We start from the raw sequence: 16,297 nt of genomic DNA, 5'->3' as shown, positions 1-16,297 counted from the left end.
AAAAAGAGTGACAAACAAGTGGACTTACCCAGGGAGCTAAAATGGTGGATGAGAACAAAGCAAGGGATGAAGCAGGGCATGGAACAGAGAAAGGAAGGGCCAGGCATACACACACACACAAGCTCTACACACATTATCCTAGTCATATATTAACTGTGAACTATTAATGCTAAGGCAGATGCTTGTTTTTTCATTAATGTTAGGGGTTTTGATGATGTTTGCTTGCTTTTGTGCTGGTACTGGGGCTTCAATTCAGGGTTCCCAACTCTTGCTTAGCTTTTTCATTCAAGGCTGGCTGTACCACTTGAGCCACACCTCCACTTATAGCTTTTATTTTTTTGGTCAGTCTTGGGGCTTGAAATCAGGGCATGGGCGCTGTCCCTGAGCATTTCTGCTCAAGGCTAGCACTCTACCACTTTCAGCCAGCCACAGCACCACTTCAGGTTTTCTGGTGGTTAAATTGGGTAGGTTGACACCATGATCCTCATCTCAGCCTCCTGAGTAGCTAGGATTATAGGCTTGAGAGACCAGTGCCTAGAAGCTTCCACATTTTACTGGTTGACTGGAGATGAGTCTCTTAGATTTATTTGTCTCAGCTGGCTGAACCCCAATCCTGAAATCCCAGCCTTTCAGCCTCTTGAGAAGTTAAAATTACAAATATAAGCCACAGGTTCCTGGCTAATGCATGCGTGTGTGTGTGTGTGTGTGTGTGTGTGTGTGTGTGTGTGTATGTACACACATGTACCAGTAGTAGAGCTTGAATTCTTAACCTCTTCCTTAGCTTCTTCACTCAAGGCTAGTGCTCTACCAATTGACCCACACCTCCACTATCAGCATTTTGCTGGTTAATTAAAAGATTAGTCTCTCTAGGATATCCCCAGATGGTTCAAACTTCAGATCTCAGCCTCCTGAGTAGGTACAATCATGGGCAAGAGAACTGCAGAGATAAATGTCAAAAGAAAAGGTCTAGTAGATTTTTTTTTCCTAATCCTGGGGCTTGAACTTCTGGCTTTTTTCTGTTTATGTGGTACCAAGGAATAGAACCCAGGGCTTCATCCATGCAAGGCAAGCACTCTACCCACATTCCCAGCCACATTCCCAGCCCAGGAACAGATTCTTTTTTTAAAAAAATTGAGTTTCAGTAACTTCATATATTTCACAGTACATATAAAAATCATCATTATGAGGAGATTCTTATGAAAGCAAGTCTTTAAGATTTTTCATTTAAATAGGCCTTTAATATTTTAAGCTGTATTAATACATGACTGGTAATTGGGGGAAGGAGGCTATAAAAAGAGACAATCCACTAAACTCACCTTAACTGCCATAAGGAGCTCTCCTTGAAGTTGTGAGGTTTGCTCAGGTAATAGCTAAAAGCAAACAGAAAACCAAAAGTGAAATGTCCAAGGTCTAGTTCAGACTAGGGAGGGAGAAATTTTGACTGTAGGCATTTCATACCTGCAAGACTAGAACGGAGGTGATGCTCACTGCCATAGTTTGCATCTTGGGGTTCTCATGCCTACAAAGCCATTTTACCACAAACCTGGTTGCTTCAAACCTGAAAAGCAGTATTTATTTTTCTCACAATTGCATAAACAGTAAATAATAAGAAAGAAAAATCCCCTGACAAATCTTATAGCAAAGTTTTGAATTTTTGAAGTCTTACCTATGAAAAAAATTAAAGAACCAAAACAGGGAGAGGACAGAAGAGGAAGATACAAAGTATATGAGTAAAAAAAACAGGATAAGCCAATCAAAAAAATTTCTTTTATTTCTTAGCATTGTGTCTACTGTGATAGATCCAAAAAAGGAAGAGTTCTCACAGAGCTAGTATTTATAATTTGAACTGTAGACAATACCAAAAATATCCCAGCAAACTAATAAATTTGGCTAGAGTGGCTTAGCCTACAATCCTGTACCCACAAATCAGAGGCTTTGGTATATTAATTGTGTTTAAATTTTGATTTTTTTAAAGTAGCTATTGTGTTTTAAAACTCATGATAACAAAGATTGCAAAAGCCTCAAGAGGAATCACTGTGTAATGTCTACAATGATGATTTGTTATTAGTCACAAAATAAATTAGGAAAATTCTTAGAACAGCTTAATATATTAAGCAATCATATCTAATCCTTTTTTTTTTTTTTTTTAGCCAGTCCTGGGCTTGAACTGAGGGCCTAGGCACTGTCCCTGGCTTCTTTCTGCTCAAGGCTAGCACTCTACCTCTTGAGCCACGGCACCACTTCTGGCTTTTTCCATTTATATGGTGATGAGGAATTGAACCCAGGGCTTCATGTATATGAGGGAAGAACTCTACCACTAGGCCATATTCCTAGCCCATATCTAATCCTTTTAAAGTCACTATTTTTCCAAATAAGGAAGCCTACCCACAAAGATAAGGGGACCTGGAGTCCAAGTGTGCTTGGCTTTCTAGAGCTAGGATTACAGGCATGAGTCACCAGCAAGCACTCTTGCCACTAGGCCATATTCCCAGCCCCAAACCTATTTTCTCAACCATGTCCTGACACAGGAATCACTTTGGGGAAAGAACATGTACAACTAAAGTACCCCTAATCACCTCTCCATGGAAGAGGCTTAAGAGAGCTTTTTCCTCAAATACTTTACTTCAGCTTTCTTAGGCCCTTGTTAAGTCAGATGAGATGATCAGAGTAGTTGGCCAACACCAAAATCAAGTTTTATTTATACTTGCCTATCAAATGGAACATCCACAAGAATCCTGGAATTGGTTAAGGAGAGAAGACAATTCTTCTGTAACTTTTAGGAAGAAAAACAATTGTAAGTAAATTTAATACTTCATTCTAAAAGTAAACTTTAGCTTTGCTCATTCATAGCTCACTGCATACCTAAACCCTCTTATTTGTTTTTTTGCCAGTCCTGGGGCTTGAACTCAGGGCCTGGGCACTGTCCCTGGCTTCTTTTTGCTCAAGGCTAGCACTCTACCACTTGAGCCACAGCACCACTTCTGGCTTTTTATGTGGTGCTGAGGAATCAAACCCAGGGCTTCAAGCATGCTAGGCAAGCAGTCTACCACTGAGCCATATTCCCAGCCCCCCTAAACCCTCTTTAAGTTTTCAATTCAATCCTACAATTGATGGTTGCCATGTCAGAATAAAGACTGAATTATATAGGATTTTCCAAACTTTTAAGATGGTGGAAATACAATGTCCCTTATTGTGTTTTTTAAAATCAACTCTTTTTTTCCTCGTTGTAGGGCTTGAACTCTGGGCCTGGCCGCTGCCTCAGAGCTTATTTTGCTCAAGGAGTGCTCTAACACTTGAGCTGCAGTGCCACTTCTGGCGTTTTAAATAGTTTATGGTAGTAACGAGTCTCACAGACTTTCCTGCCCAGGCTGCCTTCACACCAATCCTCAGACCTCAGCCTCTTGAGTAGTTGTGATTACAGGTGTGAGCCACTAGCATCTGGCTTTCAACTCCCATTTTAGGTATGTATTTCATTTAGGCCTTACAATTTTGTCTGGGTAATCACAACAATCAAAATATAAATAGCCAGCACAATGACAGAGCATTAGACAAGTGCCCAACAAGCACTGTCTTAAAAAAACAAAACAGTAAAGCCAGGCACAATGGCTTAAGTCTATAATCCTAACTACTTAGGAAGTGGTGGGTCAAGGAATCAGTTAAGAGGCCAGCACAGACATAAATGTTCATGACACCCTATACCAACACTTGTAATTGTAGCTACTCAGGAGGCTGAGATTTGAGGACTGCACTTTCAAGCCAATTAATCAGCAAAAAGCCAGAAGTAGAACTGTGTGGAACAAGTGAGAGAGCACTAACTCAGAGCAAAAAGCTGAAAGAAAGCCATCTGGCTTTGAGTTCAAGCCCCAGTGCTGGAGCTTTATTTTAAATAATAAAGTTCATGAAACTCTCATCTCATAGTGCCCAATGGCTGAGCACTATCATGTGTACCTGTTACCCTAGTAACCTGGTAAATACAAGTGGAGGATCATAGCCTTCACTGGGCCTAGGCATGAAGTAAAACCCTACTGCAAAAATACACAAGGTAAAAGGGACTGGAAACGGCTGGAATGTGGCTTAGTGACAGAGTGCTTCCCTTGCATGCATGAGGCCCTGGGTTCGATTCTTTAGTGCCACATAAAAATAAAAAACCAGAAGTGGCACTGTGACTTAAGTAGTAGAGTGCTAGCCTTGAGCTTTTATTCAGGGACAGTGCTCAGGCCCTGAGTTCAAGCCCCAGGACTGGCAAAAAAAAAAAAAAGAGGGGGGGGACTGGAAACACATCTCAAGTGGTAAAACTTGCCTACTAACCTTGAGGACGTAAGTCTAATCTCCAGTACCACCAGAAAAAAAAAAAAAAAACTATTATATAAGAGTTCCATTGTCCCCCTCCCCCACACCAATTCCTGGCAATCTTGAAAACACCAATCCCAGAAAACTATACCATTAGTATTACTTTTAAGTGATTATGAATAAATACTATTTGTGATCACAAATGAAGGTATTATGAACATTCATAGTTTTTATATACATATACTTTTGCTTCTTTTTTGGTCGGTTGTTGGGGCGGGGGGGGGGTGTTAAACTCAGGGCCTGGGTGCTGTCCTTGAACCTCTTTGTGCTCAAGGCTAGTGCTCTACCACTTGAGCCAATTTTTGAGTGGTTAATTGGAGATGAGTCTCCTAGGGACTTTTATGCCTGGCTGGCTTCAAACTGCAATCCTGATTACAGCCTTCTGAGTAGCAAGGATTACAGGTATGAACCACGGAGCCCAGCTGTTTTGCTTCTTTTTGTAAATATGTTGGAATTATCTGTGTCTGAGTATTACATAAAGTATGAGTTTCACTTTTTTTTATCCCAATGGTAGGGGTTGAACTCAGGGCCTTGGGCATGCTAGGCAAGTATTGTTCTACGAAGCACATCCCCAACCTGTATTTCACCTTAAAGAAATTACCCAATTGTTAAATTGGTAGCTGTTATCATGTTACATTCTTATAATCATTATAAGAATTGTAGGGTCTGGGGATATGGCCTAGTGGCAAGAGCGCTTGCCTTGTATACTTGAAGTCCTGGGTTCGATTCCCCAGCACCACATATACAGAAAATGGCCAGAAGTGGCGCTGTGGCTCAAGTGGCAGAGTGCTAGCCTTGAGCAAAGAGAAGCCAGGGACAGTGCTCAGGCCCTGAGTCCAAGCCCCAGGACTGGCAAAAAAAAATATATATATATATTGTAGTTGTTAAATGTCCTGTCAAAACCATACCATACCCTAGTATGACCATGTTTTTATATTGCAGCAAGAGATATTGTGCTATCTAAATTTCCTTCATAAGTTAGATGTATCTTTCCTAATGATTTGTCTCATATGTTTATGTGTTACTTGCTTTTTTTTTTTTTGAGACAGATCTCTCTATGTGGCCTAAGCTGGCTTCAAACTTAAGTCTCCTGCATCAGCCTCCAACGTTCGAAGATTATAAACCAAAGTAGGATATTCTGATATTGTAGTTGAACTTCTAAAGAGTCATTACAGCTGGCTAACAGTGGCTCACACCTGTAATCCTAGCAGCTGAGGAGGCAGAGATCCTAGGCTTTTGGTTCAAAGCCTACAAAACTGTGAGACTCTTATCCCCAATTAACCAGCAAAACGCCAGAAGTAGAGCTGTGGCTCAAATGGTAAAGCCCAACTCCATGAAAAAGCTAAGGGACAGTGCCTAGGTCCTGAATTCAAAACCAAGTACTAGACCAAAAAGAAAAAAAAAATCAGTCAATAAGGTAGTGAATAAAAAAATAAAAAAGAATCAGTCAAGTATTTAATTCAAATTACCTGTTCAGAAAGGGGGAAATTTTTTATAGCTTTGAAAAGTAGACAGGTGACCTCTGACAACAGACGAACAGGCATTCTATTGGCCAGCCCCTGGCGGGTTAAGTTGAGGACACAAGCACTAGCTGTGAACTGCACTGGTAAATGCAATGGATGATTCTTCATTCCTATAGCTACAAGCTGAAGAGAAATTTGTTTTACTGGCACAAGACAATATTACATTCCTTATTTTGTTTTACACTTGCTTTTGTTGGTAACATTTATTTGTTTAGAGTGACCAAGTGATTAAAATATAGTATACACATTAAAGTGAAATGCCTCTACACAATTAATGAAAAAAACAATTTTTAAAAAGAAATTATTTCCTTACTAGGTAATAATGAATTTTCCCCTATCCTTGGCATTTATTATTTAGAACATCAGTTTTGCAGCAATACCTTCTAATCCAAATGCAACCATTAACTAGCTATGTGACTTCTGTACATCTGTGAAACTAAATCATTACAACTTAACTCCACTGAGTTAATTCACTGTGATACATATTGCAGGAGACACACACACACACAAATCAGACGTATACCCTATTTCTTAAAATAAACCCTTATAAGAGAAATAGACCATGTAAACAAGTTAACACTTATCTGTCATGTTGCAGAAATAGCCAGTTTGTGTATATGTACAAACAAACAGCGTTGTTTTTTCTTTTGCTGTGCTGGGGTGGAACTCAACACCTTTCATTTGTTATATGTCCCAGGCCAAACATACCTTTTGTGTGTGCCGGTATTTGGGGCTTAAACTCAGAGGCCTTGTGTTCTTGATTAGCTTTTTTGCTCAAGGGTGGTGCTCTACCATTTGAGCCACAGCCCCACCTTTCAGCTTTTTGCTGGTTAATAGATACAAAAGTCTCATAGATACCCAGGCTGGCTTTGAATAATGAGCCGCAGATTTCAGCTTCCTAAGTAGCTACGATTATTTGCTTGAGCCACCGGCACTCCACTTCCAAGCACTACACCCCCCACACACACACACACACCAGTCCTGGGGCTTGACCTTGGGTGCCTGAGCTTCTTTTGTTCAAGGCTAGTACTCTACCACTTAAGTCACAGCTCCATTTCCAGCTGTTCTGAGTTTACTGGAGATAAAAAGTCTCATGGACTTTCCTGGCTGGACTGGCTTCTTTAGAACTCAGCCTCCTGAGTAGCTAGGATTATACGTGTGAACCAACCAGTACCTGGCTTCCAAGGACATTTTTTAAGGAACTACAAGAAGTTACAAATAATAATAGAGATGTGGAGTGAGTGTGTGTGTGTGTGTGTCTTCAACACAAGGCCTGGGCGTTGTCCCTGAGATTTTTTGCTCAAGGCTAACACTCTTACCACTAGAGTCACAGCTCCACTTCTGGCTTTTTTGGTGGTTAATTATAGACAAGAGTCTCAAGGACTTTCCTGCCCAAAATGGCTTCAAACCATAATCCCCAGATCTCAGCCTTCTGAGTAGCTAGGATTATAGGTGTGAGCCACTGGTGCCTGGCAAGATGATGTAATAATATGATACTTCACTTTCATGTTCAATTAATTTTACTTGCAGTTTTTTTAAAGATACATATATAAAAGGATAAAGATTTTTTTTCTGAAATATCCAATACTTTCAGTTACATTCAAAATAAATTACTGCTAAACCAAAGCAAAGTTCAGTTACATCAACACTGGTAACTTTATTCACCTAATACTGGCTGACCTCAAGTAATTTGGTTTTGTTCTTGAAGCAAATCAACTGGTATACTTTGAAGAATCAACACATTAATGATCCACAAGAAATCTTTAAGGCAAGGTGGATTCATAGTAATGGATTAGTAACTATTTTAAGTGAAATAGCATACAATCCAGTTATCCTCATCCTCTGACCAAATTCCAAATTACTTTTTATGTCCATGGAAGTCCTGGGGCTTGCATTCAAGGCCTGGGCACTGTCACTGAGCTTTCTTTTATTTATTTATTTGCTTATTTATTTATTTATTGCTCAAGGCTAATAATGCTCCACCACTGAGCCACAGTTCCACTTCTGGCTTTTTCTGGGTGGTTTATTAGAGGTATGGACTTTTCTGACTGCATAGGCGGAGATCTCAGCCTCCTGAGTAGCTAGGGTTATAGGCATGAGCCATCAGTATCTGGCTCCAAAACTTTTATTCGAATTGATTTTATATAAACTCAGATGTTCATAGCAAGAGATAATTTGGCAAGGAAGCCTTGCATCTTCCTTTCTTGATGGAGTACTTGACTCACTGTTCAACATGGTATATAAATTACTGTGTAGTATCTGAAAGGACTAACATCAACATGTATACATGAGTCAATAGTTATCTCAGAAATATCAGACTGTGCTGGTGGCTCAGACACCAGCCTGGCAGGAAAGTCCATGTAAACTACTCAGACAAAGCAAGAAGTGGCATTGTGGCTCAACTGGAAGAGCAAGAAGCAGCTCAAAGACAGCACCCGGGGGCTGGGAATATGGCCTAGTGGCAAAAGTGCTTGCCTCGTATACATGAGGCCCTGGGTTCGATTCCTCAGCACCACATATACAGAAAATGGCCAGAAGTGGCACTGTGGCTCAAGTGGCAGAGTGCTATCCTTGAGCAAAAAGAAGCCAGGGACAGTGCTCAGGCCCTGAGTTCACAGCCTAGGACTGGCCAAAAAAAAAAGATAGCACCCAGGCCCTAGTGCAAGCCCTGGGACTTGGGGGGGAAAAAATCAGACTGTTTAATTTCATACTTTATAGTTTTTTAAATCTTCCGTAATAAACATCTATTAAACTAATAATCATAAAAACTTAGTAGTTGGACATAATTTACTAAAGTCAACTATACGGGCTGGGAATATGGCCTAGTGGCAAGAATGCTTGCCTCGTATATATGAAACCCTGGGTTCGATTCCTCAGCACCACATATATAGAAAACGGCCAGAAATGGCGCTGTGGCTCAAGTGGCAGAGTGCTAGCCTTCATCAAAAGAAGCCAGGGACGGTGCTCAGGCCCTGAGTTCAAGCCCCAGGACTGGCAAAAATAATAATAAAGTCAACAATACACAAAACAAATAATATACTTATTATACAGTATTCGTTTTCAACTATAAAGGTATATTATAATTAGGTTTTGTGAAAACTATTAAACTAAGTAAGGAGTAATAATAAACACAGCCTTTCTGAGGCATGGATACCTTTAAAAGGGCAGGCATACAAACATTCATTGAGAAGGACTCTGAGAAGAGCCGGCAGAGAGATTCCTTCATAAAGCATGACCTGTTCCTGTACTGTTTCAGTGCTTCGGTAATCTGATTTATACTAACTCCTCCAGCAACCTGAAAAACAAAGATGGTAAAAATACAATTCACAAGCTTTTGTATCGCCACTGTTTTGCTTTGTTTTTCCCCTTGGTAGTAGGGCATGAACGCAGGACCTCACCTTCTTGCTTGGTGTAGACACCAAAGCCTGAACTCAAGTCCTTATCTTTCTAATTGGCTTTTTTGTTCAAGGCTGGCACTTTTTTGCTCAAGGCATGAACCATGCCTCTAACTTGGAGATAAGAATCTCAGACTTTTTTGCCTTAGCTGGCTTTGAGATCTTCAAATCGCAACCAAAATAACCAGGATTACAGGAAAAAGCCACCAGCTACCAGCTTACTAGGCTCTTTTAAAGACATGGCTAGTGTTCTATCACTTGAGCCACATCTCCAGGCTAGTATTTTGCTGGTCAATTGCAGATAGTCTCAAGGACTTTTACTGGCTTCAAACTAGATTGCAGGCATGAGCCACTTGGTGCCTGGCTTTGATCTATGTCTTTTTTGCCAGTCCTGGGGCTTGGACTCAGGGCCTGAGCACTGTCCCTGGCTTCTTTTTGCTCAAGGCTAACGCCCTCCCACTTGAGCTACAGCGCCACTTCTGGCTTTTTCTATATATGTGATGCTGAGAAATTGAACCCAGGGCTTCCTGCATGCAAGGCAAGCACTCTACCACTAAGCCATATTACCAGCCCTTGATATAGGTCTTTAATTAAATATTCCAAGTGGTTTCAAGGTTAGTTTCATTAAATTAGCCTAACAGACTCATGATTTCATCTCCCTCATCTTTTTTTATTTTTTGCCAGTCCTGGGCCTTGGACGCAGGGCCTGAGCACTGTCCCTGGCTTCTTTTTGCTCAAGGCCAGCACTCTGCCACTTGAGCCACAGTGCCACTTCTGGCTGTTTTCTGTGTATGTGGTGCCGGGGAATTGAACCCAGGGCTTCATGTATACAAGGCAAGCACTCTTGCCACTAGGCCATATCCCCAGCCCCTCCCTCGTTTATAGATAGATAGATATAGATATACAGATATATATATCGTGCAAACAACAACAAAACAATGAAACATGTTATCAGAATTGACTATTATCTCCCTATAACTAGTATAACTAAGATCTCAAATGAATAATACCTTAGCAGGTAAAATTTTCATCAATAATCAAGAATGTTTTCATGCTTTCTAAGCATTCATATAGGATAACACAGAAAGTCATGTAATTTAAACAAAACTGGATGAGACCCAGTTTTCTGCAAGTATGAGGATATGAGTTCAGACCCATTCTCACCAAAAATAATCCTGAGTTCAATCCACACCAATGAACTGAACCATACCCTCTGGTACTGTCCCTGGTTGTACCGGGTATAACAACATATGTCTACTAAAAGGCTTCTCAGGCAGGTACCTGCAACTCATGCCTGTAATCCTAGCTACCCAGGAGGCCAAGATGTTAAGAATTATAGTTTGAAGTCTCCCAAGCAGGCAACTTCATGAGACTCTTTCCTCCCAATCAATAGCCCCCCACCCCCACCAAAAAAAAAGCCCTAATCAGAGCTGACTCAAGTGGTGAGAGTCCTAGCCTTGAGCAAAACAGTACCCTGAATTCAAGATCCAAGACTGGCACACACACAAAAAAAGGCTTTCTTCCTGTGGTACAAATAAAAATGGCTTTTTGTCACATCTTGGCCCAAAATAGCACTAGCTTTATTAATCATCTGCCTTATCAATGATGTTCACCTCCCTTTTTTGGTATTTTTTAAAATAATAATTACTTATTTGTCAAAGTGATGTACAGAGTGGTTACAGTTTCATATGTAGGGCCATGATTTCTTGGTATTATTTGTTACCTCCTCCCCACCTCTTTTTTTTTTTTTGCCAGTCCTTGGCCTTGGACTCAGGGCCTAAGCACTGTCCCTAGCTTCTTTTTGCTCAAGGCTAGCACTCTGCCACTTGAGCCACAGAACTACCTCTGGCCATTTTCTATGTATGTGGTGCTGGGGAATCAAACCCAGGGCTTCATGTATATGAGGCAAGCACTCTTGCCACTAGGCCATATTCCCAGCTGTGATGTTTACCTCTTAAAAGAGCTAAAAATAACAAAGTTTGGAGTAAGAAAGACTTGGAGAGAGGTCTCAACCCTGCCATTTAATAGTACTCCATGACTGAAAGTAACTTCCTTTCCCTCATCTCTAAAATGGCAAGATTAAAGGCTCAGTAATGTGCACAGCATGACATCTGGTCCTTAGAAGGTACTGTGTAAATGGTTGTATTGACCACTATGGAACTAGTCTACAAAATGTATAAGCTAGAACTGTATCTTAAAAGTTATAGTTACAAGCCCGATGCCAGTGGCTCACGCCTATAATCCTAGCTACTCAGGAGACTGGGATCTGAGAATCATGGTTCAAACCCAACCCTGGCAGTAAAAGTACATGAGAATCCTATAGCCAATTAACCACCTAAAAACCAGAAGTGAAGCTAAGACTCAAAATGGTAGAGTTCAAGCCCTATGAGCAATAAAAAAGAAAAAGAAAAAAGTTATAGTTGCACCACCAGTCACATAGTGAGTGCACAATAAAGTGTTAAATCACAAATGAAGTAAAACTTTTATCACTGGGTGCCGGTAGCTCACGCCCGTAATCCTAGCTACTCAGGAGGCTGAGATCTGAGGAATGCGGTTCAAAGCTAGCACAGGCAGGAAAGAAAGTCTGTGAGACTGTCATCTCTAATTAGCCATCAGAAAACCAGAAGTGGTGCTGTAGCTCAAAGCAGTAGCGTGCTAGCCTTGAGCAAAAAAGCTCAGGGACAGTGCCCAGGCCTTGAGTCCAAGACCCACACCCACCACCACCACCAAGAAAACTTATCTAGATAAGAACACACCCTCAAGCCTTGCTTTGCATTTAAGAAGTCAGAATAGCCAGCATCTGTAGCCAAGAGTCCCACAAATTTCATTGAAGGCCGCTGGCGTATAAACAATTCTACAGCTCCATCAGTGATATACTGGCCCCCAGAAATATCCAGGGATACAATATTAGGCAGGATATCCTTCTGCTGTAGTAAATGAAAAGCTAGGTCTGATTTTAGTTGCCTGTGATTAGAAATATCGAGGTGAAGAAGACACTTCAATTTTATGATGACTTCAAGAATTTGTGATTTAGTCATGGCCAGGCATTTCAGATTATGCATTGTGAGAGACTTGAGTTGATCCTTACAGGTGACGAGTGCAGAGATGTTAGTGACCAGAGTATCAGAGATATCCAAGCATTGCAGCATTGGTAACTGAGAAATGTTAACCAGATCTTCATTATAAAAGCTAACATTAAAAACACTTAAAGTGCGAAGACCAGTGAGCTGACCAAATGGTAATCTTGAATTTTGAGGGACAGCTGTCGAATCTAACAGGAGACACCGAAGGTTTTGCTGGATCCATTTATTGCTGCAGAGTGTACTTAAAATGCTTGGGACTGGAAGGTCAGAGTGTACTGCAGTGGCATCTACTTCAATGAGCTTATGATGGCAGAAGGCTCTTGTGAAGGTAGCCGTTGAGATTTTAGTTTTTGGTATACTGAGCACCTTCAAGTTCATTTGGTTGCCTTGGAAAATACTTGCTGTTCTGTTAGTCAGCTTGCCTGTAAGAGAAGCAGAAGCAACTTGCAATGATAACTAGATCTCATGCCATTGCAGGATACAATCTGGCAATGAAGTACATGCTGGTTAACAATAATGACTGACTAGGTGCTAATGGCTCATGCCTGTAATCCTAGCTATTCAGGAGGCTAAGATCTGAGGATAATGGTTCAAAGCCAGCTGGGGCAGGAAAGTCTGTCACACTCCTATCTCCAATTAATCACAATAAGGCTGGAAGTGGTGCTGTGGCTCAAATAGTAGAATGCTAGCTTTGAGCAAGGGACAGCTCCCAGGCCCAGAGTTCATTATAATAATAAAAACAATAATAACTACTTTTTTGTCAGTCCTGGGGCTTCTTGAACTCAGGGCCTAAGCACTGTCCCTGGCTTCTTTTTACTCAAGGCTAGTGCTCTACCACTTTAACCACAGTGCCACTTCTGTTTATATGGTGCTGAGGCATTGAACCCAGCCAGAGCTTCGTGCATGCTAGGCAAGCACTCTACTACTAAGCCACATTCCCAGCCCCACCTACATTTTTTAAAAAATACAAAAAAAAAAACACCAGGCTGTGAACTCAGGGCCTTGTGCTCATAGCATGTTCATTCAGCTGCTGAGCTACCACTTAAGCCACCTTTCCAGTTGGGTATTCTTTTGTGTATATACCATCAGGGGTCTGAGCGCTATCCCACTTGAGCCACACAGCTCCACTTTCAGATTTGTGCTAGTTAACTGGAGATAAGAGTTTCACAGACTTTCCTGTCCAGGCTGGCTTGGAATCTGAAACCTAAAATCTCAGCTTCCTGAGTAGTTAGGATTATAGGTATGAGCCATCAGCAACCATCTCAGTTTAGCTTTTTGCTTATTATTTTGGAGATGGAATCTCAGACTTTTCTGCCCAGGCTAGCTCTGAGCTACCACCTTGTGTATCTTAGCCTCCTAAATAGCTGGAATTATAGGCATGAGCTAATGACTAGATTGAGTATAAATATGTGTTTGGCACTGTCCTAAATCCTTTACTAAGATATCTCATGTATTCTTTGTACTAACACTGTAGAGAAACTGCTATTATTACTATTTTATAAATTACTTTTGCACATGTGTGTATGTATGCCAGTCCTGCGGGCTTGAATCAGGGATAGGGTGCTGTCCCTGAGCTTTTTTCCTCAAAGCCAGCACTCTATCACTTGAGTCACACCTCCATGTCTGGCTCTATGGTGGTTGTCTCACAGATAAGCCAGGAACCAGTAGCTGCGCCTGTAATCCTACCTACTCAGGAGGCTGAGATCTGAGGCTAGTGGTTTGAAGCCAGCCCGAGCAGAAAAGTCTATGAGACTTTTATCCCCAATAAACTACCAAAGAACTGAAGTGGAGCTATTGCTCAAGTGGTAGAGTACAGCTTTAAGTAAAAGAAGCTCAGGAGCAGCATCCAGGACCTAAGTTCAAGCCCCAGGAGCAATAACAAAAAAAGAAAAAAAAGTTTCACAGACTTTCCTGCCCAGGCTGGTTTCAAACTGCAATCCTCAGATCTTAGCCTCCTGAATAGCTAAACTTGTTACAGGTATGACTCACCAGCATCCAGCTAGGACTTTCCTTTCTGGGTATGTGCAATTCTGGGCCTCGAACTCAGAGCCTCACACTCTCATTTGGCATTTCCAGTCAAGGCTGCTGCTTGCTCATTTGAGCGACATCTCTACTGTCAGCTTTTTGGTAGTTAATTGGAAACATTCTTCTTCTGAAGTGGGGAAATTTTGATCCATGATCTCAAACGGTGTCAAATGTGCTAGTTAAACACTCTACCACTGAGTTACATCCCATCCAAAAAAACTTTCAAGACTTATAAAGAATGGGAGATGAGATTAATGCAGTACCATTTTGGACACCAGAACAAATAAGTGAATACTAATGAACTTTGTTTCCATTTTCGTTACCTGCCAAGCCAACAACAGGATGAACCTAGAAGCAAGACCATTTCCATTGAGGAATCCCAGAAAGACTGAGACTCAACCTTCACATAATTAAAAGAGCAATGTGAAATAAAAATAGAAATCGTACATCAAGGTGCGGGAAAGTGCTTTATAAATAAATGGGTACTATTACCTTGACAAGCCATCCTCCTAAGGAATTGATCGGATATTTCCTGAGGGAAAATCCAATTTTCTGGAAGACATAGTGTTCCATCAGGTCTTTCACAACATAATTTCTCTAGGTTGGCAATCAAGACATCCAGACAGATGTGGACCAAAGAGTAGGGTGATGCTTCCTCCTAGTAAACAAATCCCAAACTTTTAAACCATATAACCACAAATATTCAACATAAAAGTAGGCGTGTGTGCGTGTGCGCGCGCGCGCACACACACACACACACACACACACACAGACAGAGTTTTGCTTCTTTTTCCTTTGGCCAGTCCTGGGGCTTAAACTCAAGACCTGGACACTGTTTCTGAGCTTCTTCTGCTCAAGGGTAATACACTACCACTTGAGCCAGAGTACCACTCCTGGCTTTTTATGAGTTTATTGGAGATGAGAGTCTCCTGAGGCTGGGGATATGGCCTAGTGGCAAGAGTGCTTGCCTCCTATACATGAGGCCCTGGGTTCAATTCCCCAGCACCACATATACAGAAAATGGCCAGAAGTGGCGCTGTGGCTCAGGTGGCAGAGTGCTAGCCTTGAGCAAAAAGAAGCCAGGGACAGTGCTCAGGCCCTGAGTCCAAGCCCCAGGACTGGGAAAAAAAAAAAAGAGAGTCTCCTGAACTTTTCCTGCCCAGGCAGACTTTGAACCACAATCCTCAGATTTCAGCCTCCTAAGTGACTAAGATTACAGGCATGAGCCACTGGCATCTGGCAGGCATGTGCACGTGCACGCGCACACACACACACACACACACATACATATCATTGTACACTGACAGGGATACATATTCAATGAAATCTCTTTATTCCAACTATGAAGTAACTGGAAGACTTTACCTGTTGTATATGGGAAAAGACGTAAACCATCTCAATATTTCATTTGCCAATCATTAATAATATAGCAAAGCTCCTCAATAAAATATTAGCTAACAGGATCCAGAAACTGATCAAGAAAATTATATATCATGACCAAGTAGGCTTCACCCCACAGTCACAAGGATGGTTCAACATCCGTAAATCAATCAACGTAATTCACCACATAAACAGAACTAAAATCAAGAATCACATTGTTATCTCAGTCGATGCCCAAAAAGCCTTTGACAAAATACAACATCCATACTTATTAAAAGCTTTGGAGAGAACAGGAATAGATGGAACATTCCTCAAAACAATAAAAGCCATATACAACAGACCAACTGCTAACATCATATTAAATGGAGAGAAACGAAAATCATTCCCCCTAAACTCAGGAACAAGACAAGGATGCCCACTCTCCCCACTTCTTTTCAACATAGTGCTGGAATCCCTAGCCATAGCAATAAGGCAAGAGGAGGACATCAAAGGGATCCACATCGGCAAGGAAGAAATCAAGTTATCACTATTCGCAGAGGAC

At 41.3% G+C, this 16,297-nt stretch overlaps 1 protein-coding gene across 1 annotated transcript in view; it reads right to left on the bottom strand.

Moving 5' to 3' along the window:
• Zyg11a (zyg-11 family member A, cell cycle regulator) overlaps positions 1-15,771 on the bottom strand; it is a 30,865-nt gene extending 15,094 nt beyond the window's left edge. Inside the window, exons 1-8 of the mRNA XM_048352116.1 lie at positions 15,742-15,771; positions 14,869-15,034; positions 12,025-12,773; positions 9,028-9,168; positions 5,820-5,996; positions 2,709-2,773; positions 1,459-1,558; positions 1,317-1,370 (exon numbers count right to left, since the gene is read on the bottom strand). Of these exons, the coding sequence (XP_048208073.1) occupies positions 1,317-1,370; positions 1,459-1,558; positions 2,709-2,773; positions 5,820-5,996; positions 9,028-9,168; positions 12,025-12,773; positions 14,869-15,034; positions 15,742-15,771 (1,482 nt within the window). The remainder of the gene's footprint in view (positions 1-1,316; positions 1,371-1,458; positions 1,559-2,708; positions 2,774-5,819; positions 5,997-9,027; positions 9,169-12,024; positions 12,774-14,868; positions 15,035-15,741) is intronic.
• Positions 15,772-16,297: the final 526 nt, after the last annotated feature.

This window comes from Perognathus longimembris, chromosome 7, assembly GCF_023159225.1.
Source record: "Perognathus longimembris pacificus isolate PPM17 chromosome 7, ASM2315922v1, whole genome shotgun sequence".
Taxonomy (NCBI): domain Eukaryota; kingdom Metazoa; phylum Chordata; class Mammalia; order Rodentia; family Heteromyidae; genus Perognathus; species Perognathus longimembris.
The sequence above is the reverse complement of the archived record's forward strand: the minus strand, read 5'-3'. Positions and strand labels throughout refer to the sequence as shown.